Raw genomic sequence first — 25,683 nt, forward strand, 5'->3', positions numbered from 1 at the left:
AGAGAACGCCTAAGGCTACTTTGCAAGTCCAGAGACAGATGGTGGCTGGAATACGGTTATGGTGTGGAGTGGAGGAAGGGGAGGAGTCAAGGATGACTCCCAAGTTTTGGTCTGAAGAACTGGTGGCTATTCGTGGCATTTGCTGAGACAGGAAACACTTAAGGAGGAACCTGTTTTAGAGGAGCAGAGAGGATGATGAATTCTGTTTTTGCCATGCAGAGTGAAAGATGCGTGTTAGCATCTGAGTTTACACAAGAGAAAGAAATTTTACATCCGGGTATGCTTTTTTTTTTGACAGAGTCTCCCTTTGTCGCCCAGGCTGGAGCTCAGTGGTACAAGCTTGGCTCACTGCAACCTCCACCTCCCAGGTTCAAGCGATTCTTGTGCCTCAGTCTCTCGAGTAGCTGGGGCTACAGGTGGGCACCACCACATTCAGCTAATTTTTGTATTTTTTTTAGTAGAGACGGGGTGTCACCCATGTTGGCCAGACTGGTCTCGAACTCCTGACCTCAAGTGATGCACCCACCTTGGCCTCCCAAAGTGTTGGGATTACAGACATGAGCCACTGTACCTGGCCTTGGGTATGCATCTTTGGAGAAAGAGCCAGATAAGGGATGCAAATCTGAAAGTGGTCTGCATTTAGATGGTAACTGAATCCCCAAGAATTGGTGCAATGGCTGGGGAGAGTATCGACTGAGAAGGGCAGACGGCCTTGGACCAAGCACCAAGAAACTCTCAGTATGGAAAGATTCTGCAGAAAAGCCTGGTTTCAAACCTGGCTGATCGCTAGAATCACTTGGGAAACTTTTAAAACGTGAATCTACAGGAGCATGTGACTATATATTTTGAAAAACCTGTAGTAGCATTAGAGACCATTTGGTAACAGAAGACTGGCTAGGAAAGAGGGAAACAAAAAGATGGTGATGTTTCAGATACCAAGGGAAGAATTTCAGAAAGAAAGGAATCAGACAAGATCAGGACTGAATTTAGTAACAGGAAACCAGATGGCGGTGCATCCACTTGTCTGACTTTTTAAAAGTAGGGAGTTGGTGTTTGAACTCAATAAGGGATGACAGGAAGCAGCCCAGCAGGTCCCCCTGTGCTCATGTGCACAGCGTGAGAACAGGGAAAAGGAAGGGGAAGGAAGGTGTCAGATGGCAGAAAGCTTTTCATTGGAAGTAGCATCCGAACTGAGGCAAAATGTATAGTAATCAGGCAAAGAGCTAAGCATTCCTAGGAGAGGAAATACAGAAACAAAAATATGACAAGCTAAGAAAATATGTACACTCTAGGAAATAGAGTTAGTCCTTGGCTGGAACACAAGGAATTAAGTGTTGGGAACCAGGCAACAGAATGGGGCACAGCCCAGTTTTTGTTGTTGTTGTTTTGAGGCGGAGTCTTGCTCTGTCGCGAGGCTGAAGTGCAGTCTCTGCTCACTGCAAATCTCCCGGGTTCAAGGGATTCTCCTGCCTCAGCCTCCTGAGTAGCTGTGATTACCGATGCGTGCCACCATACCCAGCTAATTTTTGTATTTTTAGTAGAGACGGGGTTTCACCATGTTGGACAGGATGGCCTTGATCTCCTGACCTTGTGATCTGCCCACCTCGGCCTCTCAAAGTGTTGGGATTACAGGCGTGAGCCACCGCGCCCCGCCCAGAGCCCACTTATTAAGGACCTTGTATGACAAGCTAAAACGTTCTTACCCTGAAGGTTTAAAAAAAAAAAAAAAAAAAAAAACAATTTACCCTTAAGGTAAAAGGGCCCTGAAGAATCTAAGAAAGTAAGTAGTATGATTATATTTGTAATTTAGAAAGCCCATCTGGCAGCCAGTGTGAAGGATGGTCTGGGGTCAGGAATGGATTAGGGGAAGACGGCGGCCGAAACTTCCACCTGGAGGCTGTTGCTGAGATGCAGACATGGGACACAGATTCACCAGCGCAGGAGCAGTGAAGGAAAGAAGCGCGCTGAGGTGGTGAGCAATGGGAGGAGGTGGGGACATTAGTTTGCTTAGGTGACTGGCTTGTTGGAGGTGAGCCCTTGAGTTAAGGAATGAGTAAAAGACTAGCTTTAGATAAGGATAAGGATGGAGGAAAGAACATTTCAACACTGGTAGGCTTATTCCTTTCTCCAAAGGAGAAAATATGTCAGTAACAGTATTGCTAGTTCCCCTAACTGCTCCTTCTCTCTCACCTCTAAGTCACTGGGCAGCCTGTTTACTTCAAATATCAAGACTAATATAGATCAGCTTCCTATATTCAAACATAGTAGCTTCCACCAATCACTGCAGGGAGTTAGTTCATTCGTTAATTACATCATTAAAAATACTTATAATGCACCAATGACTTGCAAGGTACTGTGACTGGGGGAACTGATAAGTGAACAAGACATAACTTACCCTTCCCTCATAGAGATTACATTCTAGCAGGAGCCGAAAACTATATTAATCATCGGATTATAAACCATTTAGTTATATAATGTCGCAAGGGTTCTGTAAAAATATAGGGTAGAATGAGGCAAAGAACAAGGCGGGTAGGGGGACCGAGGTTCCTAAATAGGTTTTAGTAGATCTGTGACCTCCCTGAAATCTGTAAAATTTTGTCTGTGTCTGTATACATTTAACGGGCCGGTGGGGAAGTGGGGGTGGGGGGCGGGGGGAGGAAGCAGAGATTCCATGCTCAGGAGTCTGTGAATCCTAAGAGATTAAGAACCGGCCGGCCCTGGTGGTTTACGCCTGTAATCCCAGCCCTCTGGGAGGCCGAGGCAGGCGGATCACCTGAGGTCGGGAGTTCGAGATCAGCCTGACCAAAATGGAGAAACCCTGTCTCTACTAAAAATACAAAATTAGCTGGACGTGGTGTCACATGCCTGTCATCCCAGCTACTCGGGAGGCTGAGGCAGGAGAATCGCTTGAACCCGGGAGGCGGAGGTTGCGGTGAGCTGAGATCTCGCCATTGCACTCCAGCCTGGGCAACAAGAGCAAACTCCGTCTCAAATAAAAGAAAAAAAAAAAGAGAGAGCGAGATTAAGAACCACTTTACCCTTCAAGTCCATCTGGGCACTATTTATATACAAACCTTTTCCGCGGGGAAGGCAGGGAGGGATAGAGGGGGAAGCCAGTAGCTTGGCGGTCTACTGAGAATGACCCCAGCTTTACGCTTACAAACATCGAAAGTAATCACTCTTCTATTTGAGAAAAGGCAACACACTCATTAATTTTTAAAAACGTAGTTACTTAAAAAGATTGGGAGATTTTCTATTCCTTATCAATGGAGATTTCCTGGCACGTGCCCCACCCAAGGCCCACGCCCAGAGCGCTCGAGTGGCAGGACAACAACCGCTGACATCCTCCCGTTCCGACGCCACAGGCTGCTCCGAGCTCCGCCTTTTAGATTGCACAGAGAGAAACCAGCGACAGCTTTGAGTCCAGGCCGGGTTTTCAAGCATCAAGACGGAAGTAACAGCGGAAAGGAAGTTCCAGGGCCCGCGCTGGGAAAGAGGTGGGGGGACCTAGGGAAGACTCAGGGTGCGATGGCGGCGCAAATTCCAATTGTGGCCACCACTTCCACTCCGGGAATAGTCCGGAACAGCAAGAAGAGGCCGGCCAGCCCGTCCCACAATGGCAGCAGCGGCGGGGGCTATGGCGCCAGCAAAAAGAAAAAAGTGTCTGCCTCCAGCTTTGCGCAGGTACGCAGTCGTGCTCCCAGCCTGCGCGTGCGCGTCGCGGAACGGGATGGGGCGGGACGGAGCCGAGCCAGGGCGCGTGCGCAGTGTGGGGCGCTGCGCGTGCGGTCTCTGGTGTGATTGAAAGATGCTAGCCAGTGGAGTGAAGGACTACTCTTCCCCTTCGTTAGTACACATGGGCTTACAACGCCTTGTGTTGTAAGGAGAGAAGAGGAAGTAGGGAGGTTATTACTGACTTAGTAGTAATAGAAGGACTGCCTCTTCCCCTCGAGGTCGCCTTTAGCTTGAGGTTCAGGACTTCTGAGTGTCAGTCGTTCAGAAATGTGCGTCTTCCCCTCGTCCATTCTGCAGACATCTACCCAGTATCTTTGAGGTGCATAGCGCCCTAATGTCCTGCATGGATGAATACAATATGTATTGATAAGTATGGTTTCTCTCATCCTGAGAAAAGTGCTTTTTGGACCCTGGGTTTCCCAATCCTAAAGCGGGTTTGGTCTTAACTCATGGGCTTGTTAAGATTATGAAGTAATGAGTGTAAAGCACTGAGCTCAGCGCCAGGCTTAGACTCCAGGGCCTCTGAGCAATCTAGGCTCCGTAATTCCAGCAATGAATTTTCAGCAGGGAGTGGCTTGATTAGTGTTTTCTCTGGCTCCTCATTTTATTCAGAGCGAAAAAGCAGAGATAGAGTGTGTTACTTTGTGCTCCTCAGCATATGGTGTGACACCGTTCACCTAGCCAGTCAGTGGCTGTTCTAGAAATCTTCTTGTTCCTTCTTCTATAGGTGATTGGTAGTGCTTTTCTTCTTTAACCTTTTAATATTAAATACTTTGCTGTAGTAAGATTTACACACAGTAGAATGCACAAATCTTCAAGAATACTGGCTCAACCACAGATCTTCAGGAATCCTGGCTCAGGCCTGTATACCAGCACTTTGAGAGGCCAAGGCGAGAGGATTGCTTGAGGCCAGGAGTTCGAGACCCGCTCCCCAACCCCCATCCAAATTTACAAATTAGCTGGGCGTGATAGTGCACGCCTTCAGTCCCAACTACAAGGGGATCACTTAAGCCCAAGATTTCAAGGTTACAGCAAGCTATGATCGTGCCATTGCAGTCCAGCCTGGGCAACAGAGTGAGATCCTATCGCAAAAAAAAAAAAAAAAAAAGTACAGATCCAGTGCCCTTTTACATTTGTATACACCTGTGGCCACTGCCTGGATCAAGATAGCATTTCTAAGAGCGGGTGACCTTTTCCTGTGAGTACTGTCTTCCCTCCCAAACAGAGGTACCCACTATTCGGCCGCCCTTCACAATAGACTGACTTTGGGTTGGAGCATAATGTAAATGGAATAATACAGGACAGTAGGGAACATACTCTTTTGCGTCTCTCTAGGTTCCTTTTTGAGACAATGTTTTTGAGAGTCATTCATTCATTCAGTACATCTGTTGCATTGTATAAACATACACCTGATGAATATTTGAATGTTTACAGTTTTTGGCTTTGCACAGAAGCTGCTCTGAACATTCTTGTACAAGTCTTTGTGTAGATAGATGCTTTCATTTCTCTTGAGAAGTAGTGGAATTGCTGAGTCAGAAGGTAGGCACACATTTAACTCAGAAACTGTTAAACAGTATTTCTGAAAGTAGTTGCACTGTTTTTGCATTCTTACCAGCAAAGTATGAGAGTGCCAGTTGCTCGAAATCCTCAACAATACAGAGCATTGTCAGTCTTTCATTGTCAGTCTTTAACTTTTAGCCATTTTGTTGAGTGTGTAGTAGTATCTCCTTGTTTTAATTTTTTCTGATGGCTAATGATAACAATCACTTTTCATAAGCTTATTTGGCATTCTAAATCTTTTGTGGAGTGCCTAATTATTTTTTCTAATTGGCTTTTTTTTTAAAAAAAAAAAAATTATATTGACGTGTAGAAGATGTTCATTACATTCACTTTCTTGACTAGACTCCTTTGCCAGATGTATGCATTGTAATTGCTCCCAGTCTGCGACTGGTGTGTTTTGATAACCAGTTGTGCCAGGACCAAGGAATGTCACTAGGACATATGGGGAGGAATAATTGTTTCAACCCCAAAGGGAGCATTGATTAACTTCCACTACCACAAGCTTCTGAGCGTGATCAAATGCCTTCAGGAGACTGAAAATTCCCAGTAATCCAATATGGTGGAAATCTTAACTCTCTATTCCCTGTAGGCCTTTTTTTGTATCCAAGCAGCAGCCTCTGGAGAAGTTGGAAAGGGCAGAGCATTTCCTGAAATAGTGCCTTCTTTTGTCCTGACTCTCCTTTTCCCAACTGATAGTTAACTAAAGAAGACAGGGTCTTCTTCTGTCACCCAGGCTGGAGGACAGTGGCACAATCATGGCTCACTGCAGTCTCGACTTCCCCGGCTTAATGGATCCTCCCAACTCAGCCTCCCAAGTAGCTGGGACGACAGGTGTATGCCACCATGCCCGGTTAATTTTTTTGTATTTTTGGTAGAGGTGGAATTTCACCACCAGTAACACAAGCTGGTCTCAAACTCCTGGGCTCAAGCAGTCTGCCCACCTTGGCCTCCCAAAGTGTTGGGATTACAGGCGTGAGCCACCGTGCCCAGTTGTCTTAGATTTTTGCCTTCCTGTGATCCTTTCATTCTAGTTCCCTTTCCACAGTGTGTAGGAAATAAGCAGGCATAAGCACAGTACCCCTGAGGGCTGCCGGGAATCTTCTTGAGGTCACCCTCATCTGTGTCACTTGCTCAACGTTTCTGTTCTGTTTCAGTTCAGTTCATGTAGCAGTAATTTATTGTACTGTGTTTCTGTTCCATCCACAGCAGTATGCTTAAGACATTTCAAAGGATTTTTGCTTGTCCCCACACTACCAAAAACATCCCAGGAGAGAATGACGTACATACATTGTATTTAGTTTTCTACTGCTGCCATTACAAATTACCACACATTTAGTGGCTTAAATAACACCCATTTAGTAGCTCATGGTTCTGTAGATCAGAAGTCCTGACACAATGCGACTGGGTTGACTCTCTGCTCCAGGTATCACAAAGCTGAAATCAAGGTGCCGGCCGAGTGTCTGAAGGCTCTGGGGAGAAATTTGCATGCAGGTGAATTCAGGTTGTTGGCGGAATTCTGTTCTTTTGGGGCAGCAGGATTGTGGGGCCCCTGTCTTCTTGCTGGCTCTCGGGTGCTGCCCATGTTCCCTGCCACATGGCCTTTTCCATTTTCAGAGCCAGCTATGGAGAGTCTCCCTTGTGTCCAGTTCTTCTCATGCTTCAGATATTTCCGACTTCTCTTATTGCTGACCCCTAGACTCAGATTTAAAAGATTTATGTGATTAGGCAGGCCTTCTTGGATAATCGCCTTTTTAAAAAGTCAGCTGATCTGAGACCTTAATTGCATCTGCAAAACCCCTTTGTAGCTGAACCCAGATTAGTGTTTGCTTGAATAACTGGTAGAAGTTGTGTGCACACCAGGGGCAGGTTACTTGCAAGGTGGCAGGGGTGTACTGGAATTCTACCTGTCACACAAATGAAACCATTAGGAAGATATAGTAATGTCTAACCTTGAGCCAAAGCTAATTATAGGTGATTATAGGTGTTGGTGCCCTATTGTGGTGAGACACAGGAGGATGATTCATCAGTGCTGGTGATGGTACTCAAAGGAGAGGTAGGGAGGCAGAGGGACTTGAAGTTGGCTTGGAGAGGTTTGCTGGGAAGGCATTCCAGGCTCAGAGCTGTGCACATTGTAAGATTAACCCAGTTGCCCAAGGTTTCATTAGTGGGGAAGTGAGTGTTTTTCTATAAATGATTGTATTTCTTGAGTTAAAAGAGATTTTATAGGTCTTTCATCACCTACATTTCCCTATGTCAATAATTTTAGCTATTTTGATTCTTAAGTAAAAGCAAAGTATGTAAAACTTTAATGGAATTTAAAAATTTACAAAGCACATTTACATGTAGGACATTAGAGTGCTTTTTGAGATTGTTAAAGATAACTTGAATTATCATGAATTCTTAAGGTGGGTTTAACTTTCCTGAAATATGCTTGCTGTTTCTAAAGTAAAATTGAGTGCTTAGCTGAAATTTAAAGAAGTGTAGAAATTTAGATGCTTAGAAGTCCTGAGGAGTTGAAGGGAATATTTTTCATTAAAAGTATTCTGAGGAAAGCATTTATAGAAGCCTTCTTTACATCAGTGTTAGGAAATACTATTAAATAATTTAGTAGTACAAAAACAACTTTGTTTTATCATTTCATCAAGATGGCTGTCTTTAGTTCAGCAGAAATTACTACTAATGTTCATGCTTGCTAAGGGGTGGTACAAATCATCTTAGAATCACAATTCTGTGGATTTATATTTTCAGCATAACAGTTGTTGATTAATAATGTTATGAAAGTGCAGTCTTCTTTTCACTCTGGTTGTTACTTTGAAGGGATTAATGTTGGTGGGTTGGGGAATAGATAACTGTGTTAAAGTGAAAGGAATAAGGATAAATAATAGTAATTAATATTTATCAAGCATTTACTACGTGCCAGGCACTGTTCTAAGTGTGATGCCATTTAATCCTCCAAACGACCCTCTGTGAATTGATCACTTAATTTTACAGATAAAAATGCCAAGGGCATAGAGAGGCTGTGAAAATTGCCCAAGGTCATACAGTGATAGTGTCGGGATTCGAACCCACGCATGCTGTCCAGAGTCTACATTCTTTTTTCTTAACTGCCTCTCTTGATATCACTTTGTTACTTTGTATATTAGAAGATTATTAATTAGATCTCTGGTATAACCAAATTCATGGTGCAGATAAATGCTTTTGGGAACAGTTTTACTGGATCAATATAGGGCAATTTAGGCTTTTCAAACGTGTATTAAAGTTGATAAAATGTACTGAGAAATCTAATTAACCTATAGACTGAGAGTTACTTAATAGCCTTTTCATTTGTGAAGCAGCTAATAAAACATCTAAAATGCAGAGGCAGTAGTTGCATCCTTAGAAGGATAGTGCAGATGATGAGAGAATCTTCTAACATTGGAGGGGCAGCCAGAGAATGCTGGACTGATTTGGTTTATTCATTGAAAAAACACTCATCCTACTATTCAACTTCTGTAAAACACAAAAGCAAAAATCCAACAAATCCTGATAATTTTAAGTCTTAAAAGTTATTCTTTTCTATTTTTAAAATTACCTTTTTTTTTTTCCATTTTTAAAGTTGACCTAAAAAGTCACCCAGTCTCCTTCCCCAACAACTATTATAATTTGTGTTTTCTACATGTAGATATAGTTTTTCATCATTGTATTTGGTATATAGCATTACGTGCCCCGTTTTTCACTTAGCATTATTTTGTGAACATTTCTGTATGTTGATAGTCTTCTCAATTAGACTTTTAAAGGTCAAGTAGTCTTTTACGACTGTTGCCTGCATTATATTCCAAGGAATTAACTGCTCATATTTAATTGACTTTATTATTGGATATTTAGGTTGCATTTTGAATTTTTGCTGTTTTAAGTAACTCTATAGTAACCTTGCAGTTTTAGACCAGGGTCAGCTCTTTGCATCTATAATTCTATGACATAGATATAACTTGACATTTGACTTTTCAGTAATAAGACAAAGGATACTTTTCTCCTTTCTTTATAACCACAGACAGAATGCCCAAATTATCCTTTAGTCTGAGTCAGAGTCAAGCACACTACTGCCTGGAGAGAGGAAGCCATTGATTTGGGTTCTTCAGTTGGGCAGAGCAGAGCAGGGTGAGACCCGGGCCTTGTGAACTCCAGTCTGTTAGCCATAGGCGTGTGTTTCCTGAGTAGCAGGCTGGGTTTCTCTTCCCTGAGACTTACATCAGCTCTGTTAGTGCTGCAAAGAGGGGGCACCCCTTAGTGCTAGGCGTTCCTTCCTCTCCTCTTAGGGTGTTCATATCTTGGGGCGGGACAGTTCATCTTGTAAAGTCCTTAGTGATAATAGTGCTTTAGTAGCATGGAAATGATGCATCATTTTAATTTTATCTTATTGCATCCAAGCCTCACAGACTTGATCTTCCCTTTGACTAAAGGTCTCTCTCCCTCTCATCCTGTTGTTAGTAGACACAGGAGTCTCAGCTTGGCTAAGCTGAGCAGAAGTGAAGAGTAAGGGTATAGTATGGTGGGAGTTGGGGAGAGGAAAGTGAAGCATAAAACCAGCTCTGGCCTGGGGCAGGGGTATCTCTGGTTAGAGAAGGAAGGGAGCCTGCCACAGTCTCAGAAGCAGTAGGCAGCATGGGTATGATGTGGCTCAGTTCATGTCAGAGTGCCCTGTCTTTAGCCTGACGTCCCAGTCGGGGTCTGGCAGAGGATGGAGTGAGCAAGCCGTCAGGAGGGGTCCCTTTCAAAAACCAGTGCTTCCGTGTGTCATTTTCATCCCCTTCTTGACTCTTCTCTAGCTTGCTGCCTGGAATGGCTGACTTAGACCTCTGGTCCTCTATTCATACCACCCTCTCCTTACTCTCAGCAGATGTGCTTGTCTGCCTGAATCTAACAAGGGCGCCTGTCTGGCATTTTTCTCCCCCGTCTCCCTGGGGCCTTGGAACTAAATGCCTATGTCAGAAGAAACCCCTGTATTGCCTTCCTTTCACTGGGCACACAGTACCTTTGAGCTTCCTCACTGGGATTGGGGAAGTGGAATAAACAGAAAGGGAGAAATGTAGTATTTGGCCAGGCGCAGTGGCTCACACCTGGAATCCCAGCACTTTGGGAGGCCCAGGTGGGCAGACCACTTGAGTCCAGGAGTTCGAGATCAGTGTGGGCAACATGGTGAAACCCTGTCTCTACAAAAATACAAAAGTTGGCTGGGCATAGTAGTGCGCACCTGTAGTCCCAGCTACTCCTGAGTGGTGGCTGAGGTGAGAAGATGGCTTGAGCCCAAGGAGGTTGAGGCTGCAGTGATCTGTGATCATGCCACTGCACTGCAGCCTAGGTGACAGAGCGAGACCCTATCTCAACAACAACAACAAAATAATAAAAAAAGAAATGCCATTTCTGAGCATCTCTGGAGTGGAAGAAACAGCTAACTCCACTGCCTGAGGATAGGACCGTGGGAGCTGGCAGGTCTGTGGATGGTTCTGTAATCACGGTTGGAAGCTTGGGGGACTGCATTTTCCCCTGCCCTTTAGTGTGTCCTTTTTGCTCTTTAACAGTTCAGATTGTTTTTTTCCTCCCTGATGGCCACAGTATTGTATCAGTAGTTATATTCTTTGAGAAACTAAAACTATAAAGTTAAAACTTAAAGCATATATGGCCCCAGGAAATCGCTTTCATAGCCTGTTTACCCTGAACTGGACCTGAAGCTGTCCCTAGTGGTAGTTTCTATTTTTTTTTTTTTTTTACTTTGGACGTGGTGCTTACTGGGTAGCTCTCAGGGTTATCTCTCTTGCTCATTTTATTTAGGCCACTTGTAGGCCCGGTCTCCTGACAGTCCAGGGCATTGAGTAGTCCTGTGGCCCACTCTGTGAATGGTTAGATGATTGGGAGAGTGGTTGCTTTCCTTCTGCTAATGCTGGCGGGTCTCCTAGGAACAGCTCACCCCATGTACCTTCCAGTGGGCCTGGGCTTTCTCCTTTGCCTTTGCACCACCACCTCCTGAAAGAGCAGATCACTGGTCACCCTTCCTACCCTGCATGACAGCTCCACCTTCATTCTCAGGAACCAGGAGTCACCACCTCTGGCTCATTCGCAGCTGGGTGTGCCCCTTGGGGAGGCTTCACTTGGTCACTGTATTTTTTTTTTTTAATCCTCTAAATATTTTAGTGTGAATTTCTTAAAACCAAAGTCATTCTCTTACGTAAGGACAGTTAGGAAAGACTGCATATGGGGGAAGGATGAAGTGAGGGGCAGTCCAGACAGAAGAGGGGTGTGAACAGAGGAGGGCCCAGGTGCCCAGGTGCAGAGGCCCTGGAGAGGAGTGTGGGAAAGTAGTGAGGAGAGATCGTTCCGAATTTTATCAAATTCCGGGAGTTAACTGATGCAACACTGATATTTAATATACAGATTTTATTCTTGTCCCTTATCTGGTTCAGAATCCAATCCAGGATCACACGTTGTATTTAGCTGTATATCTTTTTAGTCTCCTTTAATCGGAACACTTCCTTAGTCTTTTTATCTTTTACGACTGATATGGTTTGGCTGTGCCCCCGCCCAAATCTCATCTTGAATTGTAGCTCCCATAATTTCCATGTGTTGTGGGAGGAACCCGGTAGGATATAATTGAATCTTGGGGGCAGTTTCTCCCATACTGTTCTCATGGTAGTGAATAATTCTCACATCTGATGGTTTTGTAATGGGAAACCCCTTTCACTTGGTTCTCATTCTCTCTCTTGCCTGCTGCCATGTAAGCCGTGCCTTTCGCCTTCCACCATGATTGTGAGGCCTCCCCAGCCACGTGGAACTGTGAGTCCATTAAATCTCTTTTTCTTTATAATTTACCCAGTCTTGGGTATGTCTTTATCAGCAGCATGAAAATGGACTAACACAATAAATTGGTACTGGTAGAGTGGGTTGCTGCTTTGTAAAGATACCCCAAAATGTAGAAGCAACTTTGGAACTGGGTAACAGGCAGAGGGTGGAACAGTTTGGAGGGCTCAGAAGAAGACAGGAAAATGTGAGAAAGTTTGGAACCTCCTAGAGACTTGATGAATGACTTTGACCAAAATGCTGATAATGATATGGACAATGAAATCCAGGCTGAGGTGGTCTCAGATAGAGATGAGGAATTTGTTGGGAACTGGAGTAAAGGTGGCTGTTGCTATGTTTTAGCACAGAGGCTGACAGCATTTTGCCCCTACTCTAGAGGTTTGTGAAACTTTGAATTTGAGGGAGATGATTTAGGGCATCTGGCGAAAGAAATTTCTAAGCAGCAAAGCATTCAAGAGGTGACTTGGGTGCTGTTAAAAAGCATTTCGTTTTAAAAGGGAAACAGAGCATAAAAGTTGAGAAAATTTGCAGCCTGAAGATGTGATAGAGAATAAAAATCCATTTTCTGAGGAGAAATTCAAGCTGGCTGCAGAAATTTGCCTAAGTAATGAGGAGCCAAGTGTTAATCACCAGGACAATGGGAAAATATTTCTAGGGCATGTCAGAGACCTTTGTGGCAGCCCCTCTCATCACAGGCCCGGAGGCCTAGTAGGAAAATACGTTTCAGGTGCCTGACCCAGGGCCTCCTCTGCTGTGTGCAGCCTAGGGACTTGGTGCCCTGTGTTCCAGCCACTCCAGCCATGGCTAAAAGGGACCAAGGTAGAGCTTGGGCCGTGACTTCAGAGAGTGCAAGCTGCAAGCCTGGCCAGTTTCCACATAGTGTTGAGCCTGTGGGTGCACAGAAGTCAAGAATTGAGGTTTGGGAACCTCCACCTACACTTCAGAGGATGTATGGAAATGCCTGGATGTCCAGGCCAAAGTTTGCTGCAGGGGCAGGGCCCTCACAGAGAACCTCTGCTAGTACATTGCGGAAGGGAAATGTGGGGTTGAATCCCCCACACAGAGTCCGCACTGGGGCACTGCCTAGTGGAGCTGTGAGAAGACAGCCACCATCCTTCAGAGCCCAGAATGGTAGATCCACCAACAGCCTGCACCGTGTGCCTGGAAAAGACACAGATACTCAATGCCAGCCTGTGAAAGCAGCAGGGAGGGAGGCTATACACTGCAAAGCCACAGGGGCAGAGCTGCCCAAGACCATGGGAACCCATTTCTTGCATCAGTGTGACTTGGATGTGAGACATGGAGTCAAAGGAGATCATTTTGGAGCTTTAAGATTTGACTGCCCTGCTAGATTTCGGACTTGCATGGGTCCTGTAGCCCCTTTGTTTTGGCCCATTTCTCCTATTTGGAATGAATGTATTTATCCAATGCCTGTACCCTGATTGTATCTAGGAAGTAACTAACTTGCTTTTGATTTTACAGGCTCATTGGTGGAAGGGACTTGCCTTGTCTCAGATGAGACTTTGGACTGTGGACTTTTGAGTTAATGCTGAAACGAGTTAAGACTTTGAGGGACTGCTGGGAAGGCATGATTGGTTTTGACATGTGAGGACATGAGATTTGGGAGGGGCCAGGGTGGAATGATACAGTTTGGCTGTGCTGCCACCCAAATCTCATCTTGAATTGTAGCTCCCAAAATTCTCACATGTTGTGGGAGGAGCCTGGTGGGATATAATTGAATCATGGGGGCAGTTTCCCCCATGCTGTTCTCATGGTAATGAATAATTCTCAGGACATCTGATGGTTTTATAAGGGGAAACCCCTTTCACTTGGCTTTCATTCTCTCTCTTGCCTGCTGCCATGTAAGACGTGCCTTTTGCCTTCCGCCATGATTGTGAGGCCTCCCCAGCCACGTGGAAATGTGAGTCCATTAAACCTCTTTTTCTTTATAATTTACCCAATCTTGGGTATGTCTGTATCAGCAGCATGAAAACGGACTAACACAATGACCTTGATACTTGAAGAGTACTGGCCACTTATTTTCTAGAATGTTTCTCAGTTTGGGCCTGTCTGATATTTCCTCATGGTTAGATTTGAGTTATATATTTTTGACAAAAATGGATAAGTGATGCTGTCTTCTTCTCAATGCATCCTGTTGTGGCACTTGATGTCAAATTACTAATGATATTAGATTTGAGCACTTAGTAAGGTGGTATCTGCCAGGTTTCACCAATGTGAAGTTATTCTCTTCATGTTTGTATTGAAGTATATTGTGGGAAGATACTTTGAGACTATAAATATCCTATTTTATTTCATACTTTGCCAGTGACTTTTTATATCCATTGATAACTTTTGCTTGAAATAGTTATTATTGTGGTGGTTGACAAGTAGTGATTTCCCAATTTGAATCTTTATTCCTTTTAGATTTATTAATTAGAATCCTATTGTGAGCAACAGCTTTCTCTTCTCTTCCATTCATTCATTTTTTTTTCTATTTTACTTCTTTTTTTTTTTTCTTTTTAGAAATGGGGTATAGCTATGTTGCCTGGGCTGGAGTGCAGTGGCTATTGCCAGACACAGTCATAGCGCAGTGCAGCCTCCTGGGTTCAAGTGATCCTCCCAGCTCAGCCTCCCAAGTAGCCAGAACTACAACAGGCCATTTATTCATTTTTTAAAATCAGTATTTATGTCATGGATTTTTATTTTATTCTATGGGTTATAATCCACTACTAGCTTTATTCATTCCTTCTTTTATAAATTTATCTGTAGTAGCTTTACTGAGATATAATTCACATACTATAAAATTCACCCTTTTAAAGTATGTAATTTAGTGGCTTATGGTATATTCACTGAGTTGTGCAATCCTCACAATATCTTATCTAATTTTAGGATATTCCTATTACCCCAAAGAGAAACTCATTACCCATAAGCAGTCACTTCCCATTCCTCTGTTCTGCCAGCCCCTGGCAACCACTGATCTACTTTCTGTCTCTGAATGTGACTACATATCTCATATAAATGGAATTATACAATATGTGGCCTTTTGTGTCTGGCTTCTTTTTGTTAGTGTAATTTTTTTCAAGGTTTATCCATGATAGAGCATGAATCAGTATGCCATTTTTGTGATTGAATAATATTACATTTTACGGACATACTACATGTTGTGTTTTATTTTTTATTTCTTTTAGAGACAGGAGCTCACTCTGCTGCCCATGCTGGAAGTCAGTGGCACAATCATAGCACACTGTAATCTTGAACTCCTAAACTTGCCTCAGCCTCTAGAGTAGCTGGGACTACAGGCACATGCCACCACAACTGGTTAATTTTTTATTTTTATTTTTTGTAGAGACAAAGTCTTGCCACATTGCCTAGGCCACTTTTGAACTCTTGGCCTCAAGCAGTCCTCCTGCCTCAGCCTCCCAAAGTGTTGGGATTACAGGCATGAGTTCCTGTGCTTGGCCCTACCACATTTTATCTCTTCATCAGCTGATGGACATTTAAGTTGTTTATACCTTTTGGCAATTATGAATAATGCTACTATGAATATTTGTGTACAAGTTTTTGCATGGACATACATTTTTCATTCTCTTTGAGTGTATACCTAGAAGTTAAATTATTGGGTCATATGATAATTCTGTGGTTAACATTTTGAGGAACTACCCAATTTTTTTTTTTAAAGGGTGTTTTTGCACCATTTTATGTTCTTACCAGCAATGTATGAGAGTTCCAGTTTCTTCACGTCTTTGCCAGTATGTGTTATTGTCTTTAATTGTAACCATCCTAGTGAGTGTGCATGGGAATTTCATTGTGATTTTGACTTGCATTTCCCTAATGACTAGTGATGTTGAGCATCTTTTCACGTGCTTACTGGCTGTTTGTATATCTTCTTTGAATAAATTCTTTGCCCTTTTAAAAATTGAATTGTCTTTTTGTTGTTGAGTTGTAGAGTTCTTCATATATTCTGGATTTATGTATATACTGGGTTGTTGCTTAAGTTTTTGAGATTGGTCCAGTAGAAGCCTCTTCAAACTGGCTCCTGTGTCCTTTAGTATGCCCGTATAATTTTTTGGATGCTGTTATGGACTGAGTTTTGGTACCCCCATGCCCCCAGTATTTATTATTTTGTCCTGACCCCTAGTACACCTCAGTTACATTCTGGAGATAGGGACTTCAGGGAGGTAATTAAGATTAAATGAGGTTGTCTGGGTGGGCCCTAATCCTGGATGACTGGTGCCCTTATAAGAAGAGGGAGAAACTCCAGGGATGCACACAGCCTCAGGAGAAACCAAACTTGTCAACATCTTGTTCTTGGACTTCTAGTCTCCAGAACTGGAGAAAATAAATTTCTATCCTTTAAGCCACCCAATCTATGGTATTCTGTTATGGCGCCCCAAATAAACTGACACAAGTGCTTTCTTTCTGACACCACAAGATGTTCTAGTCTTATACTTTCCTGCTCCAGCCCTAGAGTCAGCCATTTATTCATGGATCACTGGTTCTTAGAGAATAATACACTTGCCACTCAGTATAGGTATGTGGTGAATTGGTTCCAGAACCTCCTGTGGATACCAAAATCCATGGAACCTCAAGTCCCTGATATAAAGTAGCATAGTGTTTGCATATAATTTGTGCACATCCTCCTGTATACTTCAACCATGTCTACATTACTTATAATACCTAATGCAATGTAAATGCCATGTAAACAGTTGTTATGCTGTACAGTTTAGGGAATAATGACAAGGAAAGAAGTTTTTACATGTTTAGTTAAGATGCATTTTTCCCCCACCAAATGTCTTCAGTCTGCAGTTGGTTGAATCCATGGATGCAGAACCCCCCTATATGGAGGGCCGATTGTATTTAGAAAGGATGATCTGAATGTTGCTTTGCCTACATTTCATTGTTTCCAGTCTTCTCAGTGGACAGAGCTAGGAAATTTATGTGTGTGTATACCTGCAATCCCGACACCTCTGTATCTATTTCTATAATTATCTGCCTGTGTATTGAAAACTGTGAGTTCATACTGATGACCTCTAGCTTCAATCCAGTTCCACAGTGCTCATTCTGGCCTTCCCCCTTTTCTTATTTGCTTTTCTACATTTGCTGTGTATCTTAGAATACATATAAAGTAGTTTCATAATTATTAACATGTGCCCCTGTGAGAAACAAACTTACCAACTATGTATGGTTCTTTTTGGCCTTTAACCTTGGATTACATAGTCAAAATACCATATTCATAGTTACTCAGGTTATTTCTCCCTTGCCTCCCCTTCAGTGTGGTTGTGTTATTTGAAACACAAATGAATTTGTGTTTATAAGGTTTTTAAAATTCTATTTTTTATCCCCTGCCCTGTCCTTGTTGATTTTATTATTTATTTTTTCAAGTATATGAAACCTTAACATGGTTCAACAAGTCAAAACTCTATAAAAAGCTATACTCAGAGAAGATTTTCTCTCTTCTATTTCCTTCCCATCTCCCTCTCCATTCCACTGTGTTCCCCTCTGCCCCTGCAGGTAACCACACTCAGTTGTTTCTTTCCCAGTTATCCTTCCTGTGTGTTTGGCCACTGCATCCCAACCAGAGATGCTTCCTTGTAAGGAGCTTCTCAGCATATACATCTCCAGTGCTGATGCTGGCATTCAGTCATGCCACTCTGTCTTGTTCCTTAACATTGATCAGTTCATCAATGAATCACTCATTATTTGGTACCTACTCTGTGCTAGGCACTGGGTTAGAAGCAGGGACAGAGGCTGAACTATGAAGTAAAGCAGCATGTTTTGAGCCCTCTGTGTATCCTCCCTCTCTGAATCTCCCTGTCTCTCCTTGTTCCCCTTTCTTCTGATCTGTTATTCCCTGCCTGTATCATAAAGCTGCTGTTTTGTCTAAACTATCAATCATATATACAATATATACTAGATGTTACTCTTACAAATAGTCAGTGCAAAATAACATTGACAGCTGGCTAAAACTGCACAAGGTAACGTTTGTTACTGATTAAATGTGATGGGAGAATCAAATCTTCCTTATCAGACTGGGTCTCCCAGAGTACAGGTACCTGGTAGAAATATGATTACCATAAAGGAAAAAATAATTGTACAAGCAATAAAAGTTATGAAAAAAAAATACTAAATTTCACCTTTGTTGTAAAATTAAAACCGACATGGACGAATCCCAATGAAAATAATCTTAGTATAGCATAAATGAAAATGGAAAAATTGGAGACTATTTTTGCTATATAGAAAATGGCTAAATGGATATCGCACCAGAAAAGACAGAATATAGGAAGGATGGGGAGCAAGAGGCAAGGCTGGAGAGGAGGCCTGATTTGTTCCTAATCTCAAGGAAAGTAGAAACCACTGGCCAGTTTTAAGTAGTGAGCATCATCTTGCTTGCATTGAAAAGTGTGTCACTGGCTGAGCTGTAGAGAATGGGCTGGAGTAGGCAAGATGAGTACTGCACAGTCCTACCTCTGAATTTTGTAGCTCAGGAAGTTACCAGATAAACGCAAAGGACTGTGGGAGGAAGGGAGAGGTGGGTGCGGAGGGAGGGTGGGAGGAAGGAAGAGAGAGATCACTGTGGGTACAGATGGTAGGAAAAGGATGAGGAATGGGCAGCCTCTCAGTTCTTAAAGTTGACATTTGCACTGAGCTTGGAGGGAAGAAAAGCTAAGAAAGACCTGGGAAGTGGAGACGATGAGGTGAAGGGGAATCCACACAGAAGGTGGCAGCCACAGAGGAGAGGGAGCGCAGGGCTTGGAGTCCTTGGCTGGAGCCCCGACTCATGTGGAGAGACCTGGAGAGGCGTCAGGGAAGGTGTTTGAGGAGAGAGCACTCAAAGAACTATTGCTGCAGTGTGAGAATGGTTCTTGTCTTCTCCACTCCTCTTCCCCCAACATGAATGAATGTATATATTCATATTCCACCATACTCTGTTACTAAGTAAGTTGAGCACCTTATCAGCATAAGGAAACCAGAATAAGTTGCTAAAATTCCAGCTGAGAGTAGATAAGTTGTGTTTTGGTTAATCATGTAGTGTCTTAGTGTCTTCCATGTTCCATGTGACAACATGATGACTTTTAGCCTTAACTCTTTTTTTTTTTTTTTTTGAGATGGAGTCTCGCTCTGTCACCCAGGCTGGAGTGCAGTGGCGTGATCTCGGCTCACTGCAAGCTCGGCCTCCTGGGTTCACGCCATTCTCCTGCCTCAGCCTCCCGAGTAGCTGGGACTACAAGTGCCCGCCACCATGCCCAGCTAATTTTTTGTATTTTTAGTAGAGATGGGGTTTCACCGTGTTAGCCAGGATGGTCTCGAGCTCCTGACCTTGTGATCCGCCCGCCTCGGCCCTAAGTGCTGGGATTACAGGCTTGAGCCACTGCGTCCGGCCTTAACTCTTTTTTTGAAGGATGCATGCAACCACTTTGGAAAATGATTTGGCAGTGACTTGTTAAGTTAAACATACACTTACCCTATAACCCAACCATTCCACTCCTAGGTATTTGCCCAAGAGAAATGAAAACATCACAGAGGCTTTATTTATAATAGCTGAAGACTGACAGTGAACCAGATGTCCACCAACAGGAAAATGAATAAACAAATTGGGGTGCATCCTTACAGTGGAGTACTATTGTGTTGAGTAGTGTGCAAATACAATGAAACAAACTGATCCATGCAACAATATGGATACATCTCAGAAACTTTTCTTTGTTTTTGAGACAGCAGAGTCTTAGAGTCTCACTGTCACCCAGGCTGGAGTGCAGTGGCATGATCTTGGCTCACTGCAACCTCCGCCTCCTAGATTCAAGTGATTCTCCTGCCTCAGCCTCCCGAGTAGCTGGGACTACAGGCACATGCCACCACGCCTGGCTAATTTTTGTATTTTTAGTAGAGATGGAGTTTCACCATGTTGGCCAGCTGGTCTCAAATTCCTGACCTCGAGTGATCCCACCACCTTGGCCTCCCAAAGTGCTGGGATTACAGGTGTGAGCCACCATGCCCGGCCACATCTCAGAAACTTTATGCTGAGCAAAAGAATCCAGACACTAGAGTACATGCTGTTAGATTCTATTTATATGAAGTTCTAGAACAGGCAAAAGGAATGTGGTAGAAATTAGAACAGCAGTTGCCGCTGGGACTGGAAGGTATTGGCGAGGATAGGAATTGTGCTAGGGTAAACTTTTGGCAAAACTCATGACAACTACATTTAAGATCTGTGCATTCCATTGTATGTAAATCACATCTCTATTTTTTAAAAGTTAATTGAAGACTGGGAAGATTGGAAATTGTATTACAGATCAGAAGTGGCTTCTTACTTTGGCTTGTTTTTTCTTTGTATTGTTAGCTTAAAGGTTTTTTGCTTTAAGCCATATTAGCCTCTTTGTCAGGGCACTCTGGCTGCTGCCAGCTGACCTGTGGCCCTCCAGCTTTTTTTCCATTTTCCTTCCTTGCAATGCCCATGTCCTGTTGTGCCCCTTAAGCATACCAGCTCCAGTCTGGGTTCTCTGGCCAACTAGACCCTTAAAGGGGCTGGACCTTTTTTGTCTTCATATTTTAAGACAGAGTTCATAAGATCAGTGCAAGTCAGAACTGTGTGGTGTCATGGAGATTGTGAGGGCTTTAGAACTGGCCCAACCTAGGTTTGAATCCAAAAGTCAATCACTATGTGACCTTGAACCTGTTCCCCTGGGCCTCAGTTTTCGTTTCTGTATGTTGGGGATAATAGCACCCACTGTGGAGTGGTTGCCAGAATTAAATGACCTTACTTGGGTAGGACGGCCATCCCTGTGCTTAGCATTTAGGGTACCTGGGAATCATAGTAGGTGGGGGTCCTGGCCTGTTTCTCCTGTGGCTTCTGCACAGCAGGTGCTACTCCCCGTGTGGTGTGCCCTCCCCTGGGGCAGGCTACCTGCTGGAGCTCTGGGCACACTGTCTTCCCTTGCATGCCCTGTGGCATCATCGTATGCCCTGTTGAGAGCAGAGGTGGGGAACTCAGCTGGAAGAAACTGACTTCTTCGAACTATTTTTATTGTGTTTGAAGGGTATCAGCATGGAAGCCATGAATGAGAATAAAGTGGTGCCCTCTGAGTTTAGCACAGGACCTGTGGAAAAAGCTGCCAAACCTTTGCCATTTAAGGATCCCAACTTTGTGGTAAGCATCGAAGGTATCAGCTGAACAAACAGCGAAATGCCACACCTCAGCCTCAGATCTTGCTGGGCCTGCAGGCAAGGTGGCACTGGCATTCTCTTCTCCCTCAGTCCCAGTCGCCTCCTTCTCCCCCGTGGGTGAGATGGAGACAAAAGAAGAAGGGTTCTTCCTGTGGATCTCTCAATGGGCCATATCCCAAGGATTTGGGTGTCCTTTGTGGATTCATTAAAGGATACTGTTTGGAGGGTGGGTCATTTCCGTGATGATTGCTCCCCTAACCTTTTCATTGGTCTTACAATCTTAGACAAAGCTTGAAATATTAAGCTAAATGAGAAGGATTTCCTCATTAGTTTCGTAAGGTAGATCAAAGCTGTTGTGCTGTTGAGTGGAACACAGGGTACTCTTCCTTTCATTCTTGAGACTGGTAATAAATGGCAGCAGTTCAACGATTATAGTGTTACATTTTTTTAATGAATTAGTTTTGGAAATAGAATGTTACCAGTGTTTGCAACAGATTTTGGTATTCTTTTCCATTTTATTTTGTCATTTTTATAGGATTTAAAAAAAAAACCAGACATACAGAAGGTTTGTCATACTGCAGCTGGAGCTTTCTCACCTTTTCCAGGATCCCCAGTTTGCTTGGCAGAGACTTGCCCCAAGAAGGGAGTTTAGAGACGCAGTCATGGATTTAAATCTGACTTTGTAGTAAATTTATCTTAAAGTATGAAGAAATTCATGAATGAATTCTACAAAGTTAGACCCAATAAAGGCTTTTTTTTACGTGCATATAAAGAAGTAGCCTTTTATTTCTACTCCCAACACAAACTAACTCAAGGGTTTTGACAATCTGAAAACCTCCTTTTTAAAATAAGATTAACATGTTAACGTGTACAGTGAAATACCTTTTAAAAAAAGTCTCAGGGGTCTAAATGATTGTTGACAGATGAGCGGTACATTACAGTTATGATTAAGCATAAATGTCAGATTCTGAAATGGTAGTCTCCATTGGTTTTTGTTTCTTCTAATCCATGCCTTCAATTCGAGCACTCTGGCCACGGTGGCGCAGTAGCTGGCAAGAAGAACAGAACCTGGAAGAACCTGAAACAAATCCTCGCTTCCGAAAGGGCATTGCCGTGGCAACTGAACGATCCTAACTGTGAGCTGGCTAGAGCCTTCCATGTGTTTACAATGTTCAGAGTAGGAACTGTCTTATAACAAACCTACAGTATTTTATTGTGTTTGCATCATCGTAGGAAATAATTTTTAGCTTGAGAATTTTACAGTGGCATCAGTGTGGGCAGATTATGTGTGTATTTTCTCATAACTGTATCTGTATTGAGCCTGTTTGTTTGTGTTGTCATGGATGTGTGGGTTTTAGTGTCATAGGTCCCAATATGATAATATTGGTGTTTCTACTAGACAAACTTCTCATTCAAAAGTCTACTCTTAAAATGTGTTTCCAAAAACAAGGTAGCCCAAGTATAATGCCAGATTTAGGAGAGTTCCTGACAACCAGCTTAAAGTCCAGCTCTTTTACTTTGTGAGCCAGTGTTTAGCAAGAGTAAATACTTCATGCTGCAGGGTGTCCAGATTTATATAAAACACTGTTATATGTTCTGTTCAGCTTCACTGGGAAGTACAAGTTCAAAGTTCTCACCATCTCCTGCTCCACTACACTTCTTTCGTGGGGGTGACTCACATGGGTGACAAGTGAGCTAGTCAGTCATTCGTCTGGGTGTGGACACGAGGGTGTCGGGATGCTCAGATCCAGTTATTGGCTTGTTTGGCATTTCATCACCATCAGCCCATGTAGTGTGAGATTGTGAAAATCGCTGGTGGGCAGATGAGCTTTCCGGTGCTTGTGCTGGCATAGAGAGAGCATCCCTGGTGACAGGGCAGGGCTAGATCTGGAGCCTGCACTTGGCCTGTGACACACTGCATTATTTCTGGGAATCCTCTCCTACTTCTCTAGTTAATCTCCAGAGACTTCTGTCACTACTTAATCACAAAGGAAATTTTCAGGAATATTATCAAATACTATTTTAGGAAAAAAAAGAGAAGGGATTTGAATGTTTTCAGTTTCGTTTAGTTATCTTTTTTTTTTTTTTTTTTTTCCAGACTTCAGTATTGATGCTCCTCCATCCTTTAAGCCAGCTAAGAAGTATTCTGATGTTTCAGGTCTGCTTGTGAGTATCTCTCTTACAACATTAAATGGAAAAGATTTCACAGTAACGTCTAATTAGACAAGTGTTGAATGTTGACCACGGCTGGTCCTGCCTGGAGCCCGTCTACAGTGATAGGTGATAGGTTTGTGCAGTGTGTTCATTGCTGCAAACAGGCATCTGTGGGGCAGCCCAGTGTGTTCATTGCTGCAAACAGGCATCTGTGGGGCAGCCTGCGGGGAGGAATGAACCAGAAAGCAGGAGACTCCAGTTTCTCTTCTTTACCTCTGCTAGTTAACTATATGAGATAACATGAAAGAAACAACAATGTATTTCTTTTTTTACTGCTGAAGTTTTAAAAACCTGCATTTTAGATGATGATTGTATTTACAAAACCATGTTTAAACTTCTCTAAATAGGTGCTTTGGCAAAGGTTGTGACATTGAAACTTACTTTTAAGCATCAGAACCCCTTTTCCAAGTGAAATCTTTTACAGAATCCAATACATAAACAGCCTGGAGCCACCTTTCTGCTGCGGTCCCATGTGGATCTGGCCACCTGTCTTCTTCCCCACTCCTCACCACAGTGACTGCTCAAGCGCTTCTGGGGAACACAATTCAGGAGCTGCCAGCATAGCTGGAATAGTGGAAAGCAGGCAGGTTACTAAAGCTCAGGAACCTCAGAGCACCCCCATTTCCTTATTTGCAGAAGTTAGAACCTAAGATTCATCTTAATCCTTTTTCATCTCATAAATTTGGAAAAATAATTTAAGTGCTTTACATGTTAATGAAAATATGACTCCAACTTATGTAACAAATTGGCCAAATTAATTATGTACAGAGGAGAATTGTCTCCTTTATTATTATGTAATATCCCTGTTTCTCCCTGATAATATTCATCGTTCTGAAGTCTACTTTGTCTGAAATTAATATCGCTTTCATTCATGTGTGGATGGTATGTCTTTCTTGATCTTTTCACTTTTTTTTTTTGTTTTTTTTTTTTGAGACAGAGTCTTGCTGTGTCACCCAGGCTGCAGTGCATTGGCACAGTCTTGGCTCACTGCAGCCTCTACCTCCTGGGTTCAAGCGATTATCCTGCCTCAGCCTCCCAAGTAGCTGGGATTACAGGCGCACGCCACCACACCTGGCTGATTTTTGTATTTTTAATAGAGATGAGGTTTTGCCATGTTGATCAGGCTGGTCTCAAACTCCTGACCTCAAGTGATCCTCCTGACTTGGCCTCCCAAAGTGTTGGGATTACAGGTATGAGCCACCACGCCCAGCCTATCTTTTCACTTTTAAACTATCTATATATTTAAAGTGGATTCTTGTTGAAAGCATATTGTTGAGTTGTTGGGTCCTTCTTTTCCTTTTTCCTTTGGAGGTAGGGTCTTGCTCTTCTGCCCAAGCTAGAATGGAGTGGTGTGATCATAACTCACTGAAGCCTTGAACCCCTGGGCTCAAGTGGTCTCCCAACAGCAGCCTCTCAAAGTGCTGGGATTAAAGGCGTGAGCCTCTGCACCCAGTGGATCTTGCTTTTTATCCAGTCTATCAATCTAAGAAATGTTGTCCTCAGGCTATTCATATTTAAAGTGATTGTTGATATGGTTGTATTTAAATCTACCATCTCACTAGTTATTTGTTCCATTTGTGTTTGCTTATTCCTCTTTTTCTGCCTTCTCTGGATTTATTGAGCATTTTTTAATAGACTGTATTTTTCAGAACAGTTCTAGATTTATGAAAAATAGAGACAATAGTATAGAAAGTACCCATATAACCCAAACTCAGTGTCTGCTGTTATTAACATCTATGGTATATTTGTTACAATTAATGAACCAATAGTGATATACTATTATTAACTCAAGTCTATAGTCTATTCACATTTCCTTAGTTTTTACCTAAAACTATATCAAATTTAGTCATCACGTCTCTTTAGACTCCTCTTGGCTATGCCAGTTTGTCTCAGATTGTCCTTGTTTTTAATGACCTTAACAGTTTTAAGGAGCACTGGTCAGGTATTTAGTAGAATCCTCCACCACTGGAATTCCTCTGTTTTCTCATGATGATAAAACTGGGGTTAATTGAACATTTTAAAATTCTGTTTTCTTATTATTTACACCTCTTTTAAAAATAATGAATGGTTACTTTCATGTTTAAAATATACATTTTAAATAACCTGAGTCTATTTTCAAATCCTATACCACTTTGTGTGTATTGTGAGGGTCTTCTGGTAGTGAATTTCTAATCCCAGTCTCTA

The 25,683-nt window shown here is 42.9% G+C and overlaps 2 protein-coding genes across 5 annotated transcripts in view; one reads left to right on the forward strand and one right to left on the reverse strand.

Annotated features, from left to right (window-relative positions):
- The window catches only part of GALNT1 (polypeptide N-acetylgalactosaminyltransferase 1), a 322,829-nt gene that overhangs the window by 200,960 nt on the left and 96,186 nt on the right, over positions 1–25,683 (reverse strand). The window lies entirely within an intron of this gene.
- The window catches only part of INO80C (INO80 complex subunit C), a 28,897-nt gene continuing 6,690 nt past the window's right edge, over positions 3,477–25,683 (forward strand). The window contains exons 1-6 of one of the 4 annotated variants that reach the window (XM_074022593.1): positions 3,477–3,684; positions 12,049–12,102; positions 13,609–14,047; positions 21,158–21,268; positions 22,310–22,421; positions 23,384–23,451. In XM_074022593.1, coding sequence (XP_073878694.1) covers positions 14,015–14,047; positions 21,158–21,268; positions 22,310–22,421; positions 23,384–23,451 — 324 coding nt within the window. In that variant the 5' untranslated portion in view covers positions 3,477–3,684; positions 12,049–12,102; positions 13,609–14,014. The remainder of the gene's footprint in view (positions 3,685–12,048; positions 12,103–13,608; positions 14,048–21,157; positions 21,269–22,309; positions 22,422–23,383; positions 23,452–25,683) is intronic. The other 3 variants (XM_005586873.5, XM_045377654.3, XM_005586874.5) reach the window with 3 other exon arrangements.

The sequence above is a fragment of the Macaca fascicularis genome, chromosome 18, assembly GCF_037993035.2.
Source record: "Macaca fascicularis isolate 582-1 chromosome 18, T2T-MFA8v1.1".
In the NCBI taxonomy this organism is placed as follows: Eukaryota; Metazoa; Chordata; class Mammalia; order Primates; family Cercopithecidae; genus Macaca; species Macaca fascicularis.